We start from the raw sequence: 18,327 nt of genomic DNA on the forward strand, positions 1-18,327 counted from the left end.
TGTTGTTTGGTATGTGTGTTTACCCAGTATATGTACATATCATATGCATATTAGTTATTTACTGGTTTAGTAGTTATATTAAATTAGTTACTCCTACTTAAAAGGATAATTCCAAGAATTCTGCAAATTAATTTAGGAACGAATTGGAAACCTGTAATTTACCAGATTACAATTATTTATGCAAGTGTTTTCATTCCGCGAAAACTGTTTCAATATTTTGTGGGAAAAGCTTGTTTCTTTCTCTGCTTTGACAATAAAATATTTACAGAATAATTAAAGCACAAAAATTCGTTTAGTTCCGCATTAGGGTCGCTTTTTTCTCAAAGTTATTCACTAAAGCGCTTCTTGTTATATGTACCTAACCTATTATAAGAAACAATAAGGGTGGATTTAGAATTTTTAGAATACGGGGTCGTAATCATTTTTTACAATAATAATTTTGAAATAAAGTGACCTTAAACAAGACGTAGGTACAAATTTTGGTTTTTCTGATCCTGAAGGAGTAGAAAGGTCCAGTTTCAAATACGATTCCACTCCTAGTCCGCATCGAGTTATTCAAGTTCAATTACAAAAAACAAACGAAGATGGTTAAATAGGATTATCTGGACTAGGCGGGTCCGAGTCCTAGTGCTAAAAAACGAAAGCTTTAATTTAAATATTGCGTACAATTGTTCGTAATTCGTTTTATTGAAAAGTTTTTACAATGTCAATACAAAATCATTTAAATCGACAGGCGCTATTAGTTGTAAGAGAAGAAACTCCCTTCGGTTATACATAGTAATGACCCAATTTGCTTGAGTTATTGTTCGATTGAGGTTTCTAATGTCTGTTTTTTTGGTAATTATTCAAAATCAATATCTCCTTTGAAATTCAAATACTATTTCATATTCAACTTGACAAAAAATACAATCTACGATATATATTCTCTTTGTCTACTAAATAAGTTAGTTGAAATTTTATAAAATTTGATTCTTGAAAAGGGAAGATTACTTATAGGTGTTTGATTGATACTAATTAAAATTTGTAATAAAAAGCTTATTAAGTGGAACAGTATCTAGGTACCTATACTCTTGAATAATATTTTATTTAACGTTGTCTAAATTAATTATTGTTCCACCTCTTTATAAATTATTTATATCAATTCTTTTATGCTTGCTGTTTTTCTATTGTTTCATAAATTTATGCAATTTAATTTACAAAATTTCGTAACAGAAACTTTTTAACATTCCCTTAAGTATCTTGCCAATAATAAAGACTGAAATTCCTTGAAATACCTGTATTTGCAAATGATAAAATCTAGGTTACTTAAAGTTGCAAAATAGATTCATAGTTAAATAAGAATAAAGTAACTAACGCTGTTTTAGACTTTTGAAAACATATAAAACTATATAAACTTCAACATTAACATATTTTTGGATGCTATATAAAGTTATAAATGTTTGATAAAGTACTATTAGGGTAGTAGTTCAACTATTTCAAAAACAATAAAATAATAAATGACAACGTTTATTAACAGATATTAATTAATAACAATTATTTTGCAACATTGAATACTAATAAACATTTGTGACTAAATATCGTTTCTATTTTCTCGTTTCGTGAAAATGGAGTTACAAAATACATGGATTTTAGTCTAGAAAACTGCTTAATTAGTTAGTTAATTGGACTAAAATATTTCTTTCTTTGTTACAGGTCTAAGGATACGCATAGTGAATCTATTTTTGAAACTTCTTTCCTGCTTTTTGTACATTATTCGTGTAGTTATTGACCAAGATCCAACCTATGCTACCTGGTAAGTAAAAGAAATCAAATTTTAACTCAAAAGCTTTCACTCTAAGGAAAATCCTCAAAAATTTTGCTTAAAAAGAAAAGCATACCACACAACTGTCTGTCAAATTTCGAGGAAATTTTTTTTGACCAATTAATTATGAATTGGGTACAATCTATAATAGGTAGTGAGTGACAAAGTCTTAACTGTGAATTAGGAAATGTAAGGTTTTCGCAAAATTAATTTGAATTTATGTGTGGTTGTATTAACAAAAACAAAAGCCAAAACAAATTTCTCATTTACATTGTTATATAAGCTAAAAGGCTTTTCTCGAAGTGAATTTCCACGTTAAGAATGAGTCTTACTTCTAAACATTAATACCCACACAAGACCTATTCAGATTCTATAAAATATTCAATAGGTAGTCACTTTGACGTATAGTCCTTGTTTACGTAGTAGTTATTTACCTATAAGATTTAAGTTTTCCAAATGATAGCATTCTTTGTTTATACGTTAGGCAATTTTTTGTCCATTAGTCAATAATATGATTGATTGAATTGATTTTTAGTTAATGAAAATTCATTGTTATTAAAAACAGTATCTAAGGAAATTTTCAAAGTGCTAAAACTACAAGAATTAAATTATATTGCAAATTAAATAAAAATCCCTTCTTCCTAAGTCAGTTCTGAATTTTCTATTAGGGAAGTTTTCCTGGGTCTGACAGCTGTAACCAAAAATTTTCGTTTACGTATCCTGATGTATGTTAACTAATAGTAGATGTTAACACAATTATCAAACGCTACTATACAATTGATATATTGATTAAAAATTTAATATTGACGCTCTATAATATTATTTTAAGATTATGCATACTTTGTAGGAATTTTTGAATAACTATTTTTCCTACGTTTAGGGAGTATTTTCAAGAAAGTACTTTTTTTTTTGTTGTAACTTTTTTACCTTTGGTAAGTCGATTAGTTACCTGCTTTTTCCCTCGACCGCGATGAGTACAGCGTAGAAAATGTTGCGGAAGACCGACAAGGAAATTTAAAAACAGTAAAGTAATTAACTTCATCGAAGTTGTTTTACTACAAGTCCTTTGGCTAGATACGCTTTCCAAGAAGGCGTACTTTGTTATCAAAAGATGGAGTGCTTTAAATTAATTTTGAATTAATTTCTGTTAAGGGTTAAAGGTTTTGAAACAAAAGAGGAATTGCGGGGACGTTTCATAACTGAAATTGATGTTTTTGTTTTCTCAGAGAAATTTCGAAGGTAAAATGGTAATTTTTATTATAAAAAAATACAGATTAATAAAATATTACTTTTACTTCTGAAACTATTGATTTAATATTGATAATCAATGATCATGAAAACTTAATTTAAATTTGAAGTGAAGAAAATTAAATTTTTGAGAATCGTGGACCAAACCTAAATTAAAACTTCTAAATTTCTGGAATTGTAACTGTTATACGTTTCATTTAAATATCTTAAGCAGTTTGTTTAGAGAATTTCCATCTCCTATCCCTTATCCTGCTGATACTTGTGGGTAATTTTTCAAATATTTTATAACTGGAACAATTTCGTAATCAGCAGGCTCGCAGGTCTATATTTTACCTTACCTATATCCAATTATTTATTACCCTTTTAATAAGTTTTTGTTATACTTCCAATATAAAAAGCCCTATAGGTGCTAAATTATAGCAGTTTATAAATAGATCATAAGATTTTCTTTTGTAAAAGTTCTATATGAACATGAAACCTATTTTTCTTGTTTTCTGTTACAGTTATGGCTGTACGCCGGGCAATAAGACTGAGTTTATATTGTCAGGAAATTTGACAGAAGAAAAGTTCCAGGAAAACCCCATTATCAATTGGGATGCAATTGTATGGGTGAATCGACCATTCGAATTATGGATAGTACAGGTCCTTCTAGCTGTAATAAGCCTTACCGAAGCTCTTCTATTAACTTATTTAGGATATAAGGTAAGCTCTAATTTTATGTTTTTTACTTAAATAAATAAAAGTAAAACTAAAATACTGGTATGCAAGGGAAGAAAAAGTAAGGAAAGAGCGAATATAAAGATAGGAGACGAAAATTAGAAGAAGTGGCTGATTTTAGATACCTAGGAAGTCAGATAAGTCAGGATGGAAGGAGTAGTAGGGATATAAGGCAGAGGATAGCGCAGGATCGTGTCGCCTTTAATAAAAAGAAGTCACTTTTATGCTCGCGAACGGTTAATTTAGAAATTCGAAAAAGCTTGTTAAAGGTGTATGTTTGGAGCACGGCGTTGTACGGGTGCGAAACATGGACGGTGGACGCGGCAGAAAAGAAAAGGTTAGAAGCGTTCGAAATGTGATGTTATAGACGGATGAAAGGTTAAAAATGAAGAGGTATTGGAAAGAATAAGAGAACGGAGGACTCTATGGAAGTCGATAAGAAATAGGCGAGATAGGCTTGTAGGACACCTTATCAGGCATGAAGGTATAGTGAGAGACATATTAGAGGCAAAAACAGGAGTTAAGAGGAGTAGAGGTAGACCTATATTAGATTACTGTTCGCAAATGGTTAAGGATGTGGGTTGTTCTAGTTTTAGGGAAATGCGAAGATTAGCTCAGGATAGGACGAAGTGGAGGTGCGTGTCCAACCAGTCTTAGGACTGACGACCTTATGATGATGATGACTTAAATCAGTGAACGATGAAAAGATAGTTTTGTTTAAATTTTAACTTGTACAAATGAACACATGGAAGTCCGAAAGTCAAAGTGTAATTTATTATTTAATTGAGTAAAATTGATACATGGAGATTGTTGCAAACAATGTTGCAAAGAATGACGAACGAAGGCAGCATTTATGATCCAAATTACATTGGAATGGAATTAATGGTCTCTAAAATCTAATTTGTATCGTAATAACTAGTTCATAGTAGCGAGAAGCGAATGCTGATAATGTTGCTAACGCTTTCCCATAAAGGTTCGTATCATAAACTTCAAGCAATAATATCTGGAATGTGATAGCGATATTATATTCGAAAATGTACAAACTTAAATTGTACCTAATTACAGTTACTGCTCGATCTCGACATAATTTTAAGTGATGACTTTTATTCGATTATCAACAACTCAAGAAAGAAAAGAATAAAATTTTTAATCTTCACAATAAAATGAAGTAGATATGTATTTGAAAATTCGTTTGTCTCCACCTATGGAAATCCGTTTCTTTTTGATTTTTCGGAAATTTCTAAATAAAAACATGACACATTTTTCGTAAAATAAAATTAGATTTACAGTATGATTAATTTTCTCGTTAGTTCTACCAACATCTCTATTCCGTTAATGTATGCTCGTTGTTCACTTGCATGCGTGCGTTGGAATGATTACAGAATTTATCTGGAATTTAATTAAAGTGAATCTTCGTACACGTCATCGGCACATAAGGGTATACATATTAAATATCCTTTAGGAATAGGTTTAGGCAAAATGTTAGCGCAACGTATTGGTTTTGTTATATACTTGTTTCTGGTTTTGATGTTTCAAAAATGCTGTTAATGTTTCGGAAACCGAGAAGGCATTTGATTATGAGACTTTCAGAGGCGAATCGCGATTCTCATTCGTCGTTGGGTCTTATCAGCACACCGTAGGCAGTTCCGACAGATCACCTATTGGTGTGCTTGCTGCCACATCACACGCACATAGATTATCGCTGGTAATTCTTCCGTGAATGCTTAATAAACTTTTCATGTTGCTTAATAATAAAGCAAAGTTTAAAGTTATTTTGAAATCCCGACTAAGATTTATTTCACCGTGGCGGACGGATCCTTTGTTAATTATTTTTTATTCAGTAGCTGAGGTAGAGTGCTTTTTATATTCCTTTTCACTCTCCGACTCGCTTTTTACATTCCTTTAGGTAACAAATCCCATAATTAATGGATCATAAAGGCGTTGCATGTGAACCTTTTGTGTGTGCTGGGGTGGATGTCTAATGAAAGGAACGAAAAACGTAAAGAAAAAAAATTCGTACCTAGCTAAATTGAATAACGAACGGGGCGATTGTAACTTATTACCGTTAGCAACATAATAGTGCTTGTTTGCCATCACTATTTACCAAGTTTCTTGTTCCAATTTCTAATTAAAAATGAAACAACGCAAAACGAAAACAATAAGAGGGAGTAGGTGTACCATATAAGAGTGGCGGCCGTACGACAGTATATTATGAAATCACAGAATCGTTACTTCTATTATTTCTGAGTCTCGCAAAAACATACTTCATTTGCAGCGATCATACACGATCGTTAGCGTTCTGCACTGGCGTATGATACACTCGCTGTCTCATAAAATCTCATACAAAGAATTCAAACGTATTACGGTTAGGACTACGCGTCCCATTGTCCAGGACTTGTACGCCCAATTCAGCGTCTAAAACAACGTTTCTCTAGAAACTTACTTATTGGTCAATGCACTAATCCATGACACTGACACATTGATCTACCTCTAATGATTTCGACTATCTATTTACATACGTAATATGAACCTAAAACGTTAAAAAACTACTCAGGGTTAAATATAAACATCGTTAATCACACTTAATCTAATCTAACAAATAACAAGCAATAAATGAGTATAAAAATGCAAAACATACAACACAAATGTTTATAAGTAGCAGTTGTTTGAATGGGACGCTGTAATGTCGTATTTGCCTACGTGATCCTAATACCAGGGCCGGACTGGCATTTGTCTGTATTTTCAAATACGTTTTTCTTGAAAATTGAGGGCTTGCGAACCACTAAATATTTACTTAATTTTCTTATTTTATATATACTGTCCTCTTACCTCTTGAGAGCTTGCTTCTTATTTCAGAAGCTCATTGTATGTATACAGTTTACTATACAAAACATCTCCCATTAAGGTAGCCAAGGAAACTAGACCTATTAGGAGCAATTATTTTATCAAAAGCATCATTGCTTCGTTTCTCACTTATTTCTAATGCTAACTTCTACTAAATATAATGAAATACGTAAATTAATACTAACAAGTAAACTTATTGACGAATTAAGCCAAGAAAACGTGTTTTCTACAGGCGATAAGCTAACAAGTTCGAAACTTTTGATTCAAATTATTGTAGGTAATACAAACTTTGCTACAACTAGAGTGTATATAAAACAAAAAATTGCCTATAAGTATGTATAGATAAGTCATTTTCTTATTTTTCTTGTTTCCTCCAAAAAGAAAATGTACAGATTTGAAGCAGTCTTCAAGAATTTTGGAATTATCTTGTTGTCGTGTACTACGCAGTGTATTTTGTTATGAGAAAATCAAGTGATCTCAATGCACATCCCCCCTAAGATGTAATTCTCGGCTTGAGTTTGTTGCTAGGCAATGAAGTACCCACAAAAACTGCTGAAAAGATTTGAACGGGAATCCACTTAAACCCTCGCAATAAGCAGTAGACAAAGGGTTTGCAATAAAACACTAATACCGACAGAGGAGCACAGGAATAAGTAGCCTGTAATTTCTTCTGTTATATCTACTTTAAAAAGTAAGAAATAAATATTCCTGAGCAACATCCAAACACGAATATTTTCAGTCTCAAGTTGAAAATAGTACAAAAAAACTAACTAACAATGTACTAATATTTATTATAAACGCGAATGTGAATTCCTTCACCAACGGTTGGCCCGTACATAAGTGTACAGGAAAAATTCAATTTCGGAGAAAAAATTTAAAAATTTTTAAAAATTTTGAATTTTTCATCAACACCGACGGCTCATATCGTTCGCGCTGAGACGGGGCATCCTACTGTCAAGGAATTTTCCCGATAGGTCCTACCGTTTTCCAGCTACAAATAACTAGTTTTTTGTGGTCGCCGACGATTACTGACACGAATTTAGGACTTCAATGCGAGTGAAGCCGCGGGTTAAACCTATCATAATATTTTGTACACACATCTGGGGTAGAGAAAAGGATATGGGGTACCTTTTATCCAGATAAATGAATACGTTCCCGTGGGATAGAAAAATTAGTTTTATGCTGCTATACTAATAGGTGAATATTTAATAGAATCACGTCACATATCATGTTGTACGTTTGATGGCATGACTGAGAAGGATTTCTCTGAAAATCCACAGCGAAATAGGTTTATCAACCTTCCAGTTTCCCAAATTTAACTTCGCATGAGTGCAGATTGGTAATTGGGAGCTTGGCCAAATCTGCGTCCTAGTTTCTGCATTGTTTACAATTTAGAGCGCAGTTGAGGTGCTGTACCGTTCACCCGAGAATCCGTGATAATGCTTCCTGGCCGGAAACAGAAAAGAGCAGGAAGCCAATTAAAAACAGAAACTGTACTAATAAACTACATATTGTTAACCAAACCGTAGTAATAGTAATGTACTATATTATACCAATACATTTTCTATTCTTTCCCTTGTTATATGAATAGAAGTAATCAAAGCCAATATGGGGCAAAGGTTTTTTATTTTGTAAAAACCGCTATCAACGTTTTACCTTAAATTATTACTAACTTTGACTTTAGCAATTACACGTCAAGAAAGGCATTGTTTTAATCTATTTCGAATCATTTTATGCGAGATATGATTGGAATTTGACACTGAAATAACTCATTAACTCGATATGTCATCTACCTCTGTAGAACTATTGTTTTTGTAATTAGTTTCTCTTGAATTATACAAGTTTCTATACTGTTTATTATTAAGCATTCCGTGATGAAGTAAACTAACTTGATTTTCGACGGGGCACTAGACTAATAGGTACTACGGAAAACTTTTTACCGTGGAAAAACCACGTCATGCAGACAAACAAGTTTAGACAAAGTCACGCTTCCGATATCATCAAGTTAGGTAATTGATAAAACAGAAGAGTGCACTTTCTACTAAAGTATTATTTGATGTTTCTCGTCGCTCTGCACACCTTTAATTAGGCAGTAGAAGTCAAAATATCTCGTTGAAAGTAGAACCTAATACTAAAAATAAAACTTTAAACGGGAAATAGCCTGCGAAATTCCGTATAGGGCAAAACCTTCTTTAAATAGTTGATTGTGTTGACCTTTACTGAACGAATGCTATTAATTTCTATGTAAATCAATACACGATATATAGGACAGACGGGGAGACCATTTAAAGAAAGAATAAATGTACACGTTCAAAATGCACATATAAAAAAAAGCATAAGAAATTAAATATACTACAATTAATAGAAATAAATTTCCCATCTTAATTCCAACAATGTTACAGTACCTATTCAAGGAAATAGAAAATATATATTGGTACATAGCTCTTCAATAGCTAACGCATGTTCAACAACCCCCACTTAATTGTTTTTCTGTTGTTTCAGGGAAATATTTGGCAACAACTGCTTTCATTTCACCTAGTTCTTGAACTTGTAAATACGATACCTTTTGTTATAACGGTGAGTATAATGCAGATATAATAAAACAAGTTTGAGTTTGGTGTTTTCTTTTTGTTTCACTTTTTATTCCCGAGATAAAAATGTTCAGTCTCTCAGAGTCTCTGAAAGCGAGACTCGAGTCTCTGTCTCTCTCTGAACGAGAGACTCGAGTCGCTCATAGACATCCTCATTTCGTATCCAGTCTCTGAACGAATCTCTGAATTAATAATTTTATCGTTCGAGTCTCTCATACAGAGACTGTGAGAGATCCATAAAAACACCTAGGCAATAACTGAGAGACTGAAAAAGACTGTGAGAGACGCTCTCAGAGACGCTGAAAGATTCTGAGAGACTGGAGAGAGACTGAAAATTTTTGTCTAGAGTTGTTTACAATTTGTTACATTCTCTAGGGAGATATTGTAATTACATTTTTGTTTGAGTGGATATGACCTTTAGTTGATCCATTATTACATTAAAAACAACACAAACTTTATTAAAATGTAACAGTTGTTTCGCCACACTTTGACTTCATCAGACTTGGAGTACTTACAGTTAACATTACAATACAATGCAACATTTCCTCTCTTTTAAACTAGCTCTGATCTACCACCGTCCAAATAATAGATAAGTATGTTGTTGACAATAAGTACTGTATGTTTGATGATGTCAGTATTCGGCGAAACAGTTGCTACTTTTGAATAAATTATGAAAAACGTCTCTGTTTGTTACAGATTTTGTACATACCGTTTCGAAATGTATTCATTCCGGTTTTTTTGAATTGCTGGTTAGCGAAGCGTTCCTTAGAGAACATGTTTGTAAGTACTCATTTTTCTATTTTTTCTTATTTATGTAATAAATTCTGGTAACGTCGTATTCAATTTGACAATACGCATGCATTTGGCATAGAAGTGTAATATCAGAATACGAGAACCTTTTTGTTGTTAGATGGTGCAATAGAAATTGCTTCGCTTTTGTTAAAGTTTAAACATACATACGACAACGTATGACAATCTCAAATTGACAATGAAGTTTATTTGTTTTAGAACGATTTACATCGAGCAATGCAGAAATCGCAGTCGGCGTTGTCCCAGCAGCTTACCATACTCTCTGTAACGCTTGTTTGCCTTGTTTTTACCAGGTATGTACTTGAAAATATTGAATTTCTTTACACCATTGCAGGTGTGTATGAATATTAATTAAAACGCAAAAAAAACGTATCAAACCAGAGCGAAAGGGATATTTAATGGAAAAATAAAAAACTTTCTTCTCATTGTACTGGTTTCCAATTATTCATCATCATCATAAGGTCATCAGTCCTAAGACCGGTTCGACACGCACGTCTACTCCTTCCTACTCTCAGCTAATCTTCGCATTTCCCTAAAACTAAAACATCCCACATCCTTAATTATTTACGAACAGTAATTTAATCTAGGTCTACCTCTACTCCTCTTAACTCCTGTTTTTGCCTCTAATATGTCTCTGACTAGACCTTCATGCCTGAGAAGATGTTCTACCAACTTATCTCGCCTATTTCTTATTGACTCCCATAGAATCCTCTGTTCTCCTATTCCTTCTAATACCTCTTCATTTCTAACCTTCTCTATCCACGGTATCCTCATCATTCGCTTATAGCACCACATTTCGAACGCTTCTAATCTTTTCTTTTCCGCCGCTCCCACCGTTCATGTTTCGCACCCGTACAACGCCGCGTTTCAAATATACACCTTTAACAGTCTTTTTCGAATTACTAAATTAACCGTTCGCGAGCATAGAAGGGACTTCATTTGATTAAAGGCGACACGACCCTGCACTATCCTCTGTTTTATATGCCTACTACTCCTTCCGTCCTGACTTATCTAACTTCCTAGATATTTAAAATCAGCCACTTCTTCTAATTTTTCGTCTCCTATCTTTGCATTCGTTCTTTTCCTAGTTTTTCTTCCCTTGCATACCAGTATTTTTGTTTTACTCTATATCTATCCCTAGAGTTGTTCTGTTATTTTAATTTTCTTATGATGACGTGTACCTTTCGCTAGATCGTCAATCCGACAGCACGAAAGTGCCTGGTAATTATCTTGCTCTAACTATTTGTCTTTTCAGTTTCCACCCTTCCGACTCTTCTATTAACTCTTGAAATACCTTTTCCGGATTGTGTCTGGTGCAACTTCGATACCCGCAAGACGATAGATTTGCCATCTTCTATTATTTTTCTAGTATTTTATTTTCTTTTCGTTATCGTGTTGGCAGTTGCTGATGGTAGTAACTGGGTAGAAGTGGGTTGTTTTAAAGATTTCTTTCTCGATTCGAACAAGACGGAGACAATTAAGATTACGGACTTGTTTATCGCTGCACTCTGCCATTGCCACTTACACTTTACGGTAGCGACACTATCATAAAATACTAATGACATCTGTTCTCAAATGTTTTTCAACATGACTTCTGACATTTCAAATCCACTTGATAAACAATTCGCATGGATGTAAGTGACTCCATTTCCGTGGATCGTAAAATAACAAATTTAATGTTTTTTCTAAGGTCCTTTTAGAACAAAGGGGATGTTACCATAAAATGCTCTTATCTAGGTATATCGAACAGGAAGGGGCTGAAAATTTTGTTTGTTATCGTCTTTATGAAATTAGTTACCAGGCTCTGAAGTATATTAAATTTTATCTCTGTTTACGAAAACGCACTTATGATGAGTTAAGAAAATATTTATTAATAAATTAATTCGGTTAAGAACCGCCTTAAAACGTAAATTTTTAAGAGATCTGTTGTTTTCGTTGAATGTTTCATTAATGTAAGATTTTTATTTGTTCGTTTCAAAGGTAAATAACCGTTTGTGACGATAAATAAACTATATTAGATAGCAACTGTCTTAAATGCAGAAATTTTCTGTCATACATGCGAACTTGTCATGACTTCTAAAGTAAACAGTTGAGAGTTGTGAGAGAACATATTCTTCCTCCAATGCATAAATTAACTTTTTAGCGAAGAAAATATTGCAAGGTAGTAGCAAAAGTAAAAATACATTAAAATAAAAACAAACATTTATGTTTCCATTTTCAACCGATATTGTCGTTCTTCCAAGGGTAGTTTTTTGTTTGTTGCAGCGTTTGTGGTATTCAACATTTTCAAAGGGCCGGCCACAGGCATCTCAACCTGTTCCAATCGACGTACTATGTCGTCGTTACGTTTTCAACAGTCGGTTATGGAGATTTGGTACCCGACATTTGGCCCTCGCAACTCTACATGGTGATAATGATATGCGTGGCGTTAATGGTCCTCCCTACACAGGTATGACTTTTTCCGATATTTTAAAGATACATACGTATCTACCTCATAGATATTTATAGTGCATGAGTTAACAGAATTCTTCAAAAGTGTTTGAGGAATAATCTGACACCCCTGCATGAAAAGTAATTAAACAAAACGGAGGGCAAGGGTCATGACTGCCTTGCCAAATTAAAAAAAAAATCTGAAAAAACTAATCTTTACTTCTTGCATCTAGATAATCTGGTATTTAGATAATACATTTATACATGTAGGTATTGTACTATACAATTTTCTAAATATCTCTCTTTGTTTCATTATTACATACACTTATGCCTAATATTTGATGTTCTGCTTAGATTTTTTTCGAAAGTATACGTCTGACGCAAGTCTAGCACCATAAAAAGAAATCTAAAGAAAAAGCATTTTTTTTCTCATTTTTTTGACGTGACAACGTCTTATAATTCGATGGAGCCGGCTGCACGCACGAAAAAACACGACTCATGCGGCGTTACCTCGCTCTGAGGCGTTCCATTTACGGCTTGAAGTGCAAGCGAGAGCGCGGAACGAGCGACAAAGAGGCACAATCGGCCTCCGCGTTCGGCAGCGTTCGACATCTGTCTCTCTCCTACTTGAGTGAACGATGCGTCCGTGTGGACAGCTGCTATACAATAATACATTTCCATTTACCTCCTTCTCTATATCCATACAAAATATCTATCAAACAAATAAAATTAAAATTTTCTTTTGAAAAATGAAACCATTCCATCAGTATTTTCTTATGACGTTGTCACGTTCAACTATCGTCAGTAAACCGACTTTACAGACAACCGATTTTTTTTTTCTTTCAATTTGGGCCTTTTCCTTCGTTCTGATGGGAAAAAGATAAATAACAGTTTAATAGTCTTTTTTATCTGCATATTTGTACGTGGTACTTACATTCATTGAACTAAAAAATTGAAGTGAGATGTTCAATAACCCCAGTCCGTTTAAATGATATTTGTTGAGATTTCGCTACACCCCTACCCCCATTCTGAGCTCGTGTATGCTCTCTTAATCTTATTGTGATAATTTTTATTTAAAGGGAACTAATTCGGGTTCGATTCGTGAGGGCGTGACAACAGCAACAAATTTTCTTCATTTATTGGAAGTTATCTGTAATTCAAAAATTAATTCACTCTAATGTATTAAAAACCCTAAAAGAATTCTTCTAGACATGATAAAGTAGTAATCAACATAACGTATTTATAATGCACTTTTTAAATTCATTTTTATCATTTAAATCTTTTAAGCCGATTGATAGCGGCTATGCAACAATTCTGTTATCTTTTTTGTAACAATTGCATAGAGAAGCGACATTGATTGTACGCATAAATCATCGTATCTGATGTACCCGAACACGAATCAGCATTTAGCCGACATAGTGGCATGTGTGCAGCGTATAATTGAGAGATTGATAAGGGACTTTGTACGATTTACCGTGATTAGGAGAACCTTTGACCGATAGGCGACATTTTGCCAGAGTGACCTCTTTGTATTATTCCGTTACACTTCACGGCAATAATTATGTTTAATAGACACACATACATGTACTAATGACCATTGTAACCTGATATGTCCGATAGCGAATGAATAGGAAAGTTACAACAACAATAGATAATAACCTAGGGGTTGCAAGAACAAAATGGTAAATGGTGATTTATATACTACAATAAAAGAAAGCCTTTGTATATAGAATACGGTGTTGTTATCAACTTTTTAAAAGCAACACGAAATAAAAAATACAGCAGCGTCTTATCAAATTTTTTAATCTCGCGTCCGAAATAATTTAATCATCATGCAAATCATTCGATTCCAACGAGAAAAAGAATGATATGTACAAATGTACGTTAGTGGCTATGTAACGTTTTATTTAGGCTCCGGGAATTCCCTGGGGTTGGGGTTGCGTGTTTTTAAAGGGGCGCAACCAAGCGTATCAAATTTTATTTCGTAATCCGTTTGTCTATGCTAAGTTTCCTGTTGTAAACTTGCACTTTCTACAGTTAGTACAATAACGGATTGTTATACTGAGATATAACTAAATAAGGAAAATTTTCCACAGAAATGGTTTTTAAAAATAAAAACATTTGCTTTCTTGGGGTAGAAGCTATGTTTTCAAAATTACGATATGCTGTTTTGTGATGTATGCAGGTATTAAAAACAGAAAAATAAATTTATAGGCAAGCTCTCTTGTATCCGGGTGAGATAGAGTGAGAAAGAGCTATAAAGATTTAATTGAAGTTCCTAAATTGCTTCCCGGCAGCTTTTCTATGTAATTATTATGTAGGATAATTATTTTTCGAAATAGAGAGCAGTCGTTGTCTGAAGTCTTTCGCGGCAACGTAAACAAATAAAAAATGGCTTTTCATCCATTTCATTTTAATGAAAATTGATTTTCTTTCTCGAAAAACATCGGGAAATTAGAGAAAATTAAGAACACGGTGTTCAAAAGCTGTACCTATAACGTTTCCAAGACTGTGCCGGAGGCAGTTCCAGTATTCTGTTGGAACTGTCGATGGCGTGCTGACGAGATACAACGAGATCAAAATGACGATCCACGTCTAACAGCTTCAACAGAACACTAATTATGACGAGCTTTTTGTTTTGTTTGATTACGTGACTATCACGTAGAGAAAGCTAACGCCGCTGTTCAGTTCCTGATGGACCTTGTCGTACATTTTTCAATTTCACAAAATGTAGCAACTGCGCTGTTATCATTTTAACAAACAAACACGATAATGTATCGTATAATCCATCCACCCGAACAACTCATTGAGTTGGCGAAATAATAATTAAGGATTTTTACAATAAAACTTGTTGTAACTTAACATTGCGTTTTTATTTATTGTATTATTTTGGGATTACAAGAAATTGAAGATTTTTACCTTTCCTTTACCCTATTTATGAACACTGGACTATTAGTAATGGTTGTAAATCGTTTTCATACCTACGAGTAGTTTGACCCAACCAATCTTCCAAAAATGGTTTTGTACCATCGGAATGCGCCTTTCGAAAGAATGCATTGTAATTTCTCCTGTAGTTCAAGTAGATTTTAGATAGAAAACACGTGATATTGATTGCGCAGTTGGAACAATTGGCTTTCACTTGGATCGAACGACAGAAACTCGGCGGTTCGTACTCTTCGCATCGGGCCCAATCGGAGAAGCATGTGGTGGTGTGCAGTACGACCCTCCATGCAGACACGATCATGGATTTCCTCAACGAATTCTACGCACATCCGCTCTTACAAGACTACTACGTGGTGCTTTTGTCGCCCATGGAACTTGACACCACCATGCGAATGATCCTTCAGGTTCCCATATGGGCCCAAAGGGTTATTTATATACAGGGATCTTGTCTGAAAGATGGCGATCTTGCACGGGCCAGGATGAACGAAGCTGAAGCCTGTTTTATACTGGCTGCAAGAAATTACGCTGACAAAACTGCTGCGGTAAGCCTTTATTCTTTTAAATCTACCTTACAAATGAAAAAGTACCATACCTACCATCAATAAAGTTAAGTGGGGCCTAATAATACGTAAGAATGTACAAGAATGTTGTTGAATGTTTCTAGAGTCTCTCTCCGATGGAATATTCTCGAATGTCTCTCGGATTGTTCTCAGTCAGAATTTACTGGACAAAAATGAACTGAAAACGTTCTGGAATCTTCGAGAAATAATATGTATGAGTGGTTTAATGTTTATAGGGTTGTTCATGTTACGAACAGGTTTCTGACAGTAAATTTTGACCAGTGTTCTACGAAATTTTTTTATTATTATCGAAAAGGGGAAATCTTCACCAGATACCCCCTGAATATACTAAATATACTACAGAATGTCTTTATATACAACATTCACAGTTTTTTTGTCATTAGACAATACAAACCGGCCTCCCGGCCGGTACCGCCGCAACCGCTATGTCCTTGCATTTTAAATCTGTAATATCTTCGAAAATATCCATTTAATTACATGTTCTAAAGGGCCATATTGATCTATATTAAATGCACAATGTATTTAAAAGTTAATTGGATAAGAATTAGTGCTGTATTGCCTACAATCGCTTCGTAAATAAGTCATTATTTCTCATAAAAAGTAAAGGATAAAAATGGTTATTGTGGGTTATCCCTAAGAGATAGACATATACCATCCCGGACTTTTTTGTAGACCCTTTTAAGATGTACAATATTGTAGTACATTATTTTGATCTATCTCGTAGGGTTCAGCCAGCGTTTGCAATGTAAGCGCAAAAATGTGTCTATTTACGACATCACATCAGAAACCTCTAAAATTATCAGTGTTTCCCTGCGATATTATGCATGTATTATACATATAGACCTTCCTCTTGAATCACTCTATCTTTTAAAAAAAACCGCGTCAAAATCCGTTGCTTAGTTTTAAAGATTTAAGCATACATAGGGACAGACAGCGGGAAAGCGACTTTGTTTTATACTATGTAGTGATGAGTAAATGGGAATGTAAACCCAATGAAACGGATTGTCGTTACCTAATAAATCGATAAATACTGGTGAATAACCGATTGAAACTCGTTAGCCCTAAATATTTACTTTGTATTCTCTTTTTGTAACAATTAATCTTCAAAAAGGTTTTTCCTTTTGTAGAACAGTTAAAGTATCTATTGTAGAAAGGGTCTCATTGTTCCAGGACGAACACACGATCCTGCGGTCGTGGGCAGTGAAGGATTTTGCTCCAAGCGTTGCTCAATACGTACAAATTTGTCGACCCGAGAACAAACTTCACGTAAAGTTTGCCGAATACGTTGTTTGCGAGGACGAATTTAAATACGCCCTTTTGGCAAACAACTGCACCTGCCCAGGGGCTTCGACCCTGGTCACTCTCCTTTTGCACACTTCTAGGGGACAGTAAGTATTTAAGTGGTCCCTGTTCTCAATCCCTTTTTATTTCTCGAAATGTTGATAGAATCTGATAGGCAAAACCTGAAGGTATCTAACAAAATCGCTATAAAAGTGGCCTATAACTGAGTATAGGTATGCATAATATATGTTTGATGAAAAAAGTTGTTCATTACATGGTTTTCATGTTATGGCGAAAAGCAAAGCTAAAATTAAGAGGTCACGCCGTACGCTTAGAAAAAGCATGCTAGTCGTAATCCACAAACCCGGTTTGGTTTTTGTAAATTTGACGCATTTTGTGTCGTAAAAAACGAGATTATGTTGTCCTTGTCTGTCTGTGCGTATATGTATGTATGTAATTCAGTGCAAATAAAGTATTGTTCTCATTTTTTTATTGCTCTTACAGAGAAGGGCAACAGTCGCAAGAAGAATGGCATCGTCTTTACGGACGATGTTCGGGTAATGAAATTTATCACATCGTGCTTGGAGACAGTCGCTTTTTTGGCGAATATGAGGGAAAAAGTTTCACCTATGCCAGTTTTCATTCTCATCGAAAGTAAGTCGGTAAAATTCCATCAAATTATTCTGTTCTAGAAAATTGGTTAACTTCTTAACTCCATATCACTAGGGCATATCTTTTTTTTACTAGAGAATTGTACCTAATAAAGTATTTGTGGTACAATCTTCATGAAACATCTTTAAATAACCAAATTAGTTTCAGCAACTCGTAAATGCAATTTCTTGAAACTGGTTTTAGTTAGAAAATACTACAAATGGCGCGGTAAACGCCATCTGTAGTACGATGCTACATTTTAGGATTACGTATGCTCCAACAAGGTCCATTTAAATATATGGATATCTACTTGCTGAAACGAATCCCGGCGTAGCTAACCTCAACGTGACCAGCACGTTAGCTTATAATCGAATAAAATAATTCGAAGTGGTCTGTATTCTGTCGAAACTGTCATCTGCGACGCGCTGAT

At 34.1% G+C, this 18,327-nt stretch overlaps 1 protein-coding gene across 6 annotated transcripts in view; it reads left to right on the forward strand.

The window, feature by feature from the left end:
* Window positions 1–18,327, forward strand: part of LOC108744240 (potassium channel subfamily T member 2) — a 122,939-nt gene that overhangs the window by 81,719 nt on the left and 22,893 nt on the right. For all 6 annotated transcript variants that reach the window (XM_025976795.1, XM_025976796.1, XM_025976797.1 and 3 more), the window contains 9 exons: window positions 1,693–1,792; window positions 3,553–3,751; window positions 9,113–9,187; window positions 9,898–9,981; window positions 10,210–10,304; window positions 12,277–12,460; window positions 15,561–15,926; window positions 17,136–17,353; window positions 17,751–17,900. In XM_025976795.1, coding sequence (XP_025832580.1) covers window positions 1,693–1,792; window positions 3,553–3,751; window positions 9,113–9,187; window positions 9,898–9,981; window positions 10,210–10,304; window positions 12,277–12,460; window positions 15,561–15,926; window positions 17,136–17,353; window positions 17,751–17,900 — 1,471 coding nt within the window. The remainder of the gene's footprint in view (window positions 1–1,692; window positions 1,793–3,552; window positions 3,752–9,112; window positions 9,188–9,897; window positions 9,982–10,209; window positions 10,305–12,276; window positions 12,461–15,560; window positions 15,927–17,135; window positions 17,354–17,750; window positions 17,901–18,327) is intronic.

The sequence above is a fragment of the Agrilus planipennis genome, unplaced genomic scaffold (genome assembly GCF_000699045.2).
Source record: "Agrilus planipennis isolate EAB-ADULT unplaced genomic scaffold, Apla_2.0 scaffold13, whole genome shotgun sequence".
Taxonomy (NCBI): Eukaryota; Metazoa; Arthropoda; class Insecta; order Coleoptera; family Buprestidae; genus Agrilus; species Agrilus planipennis.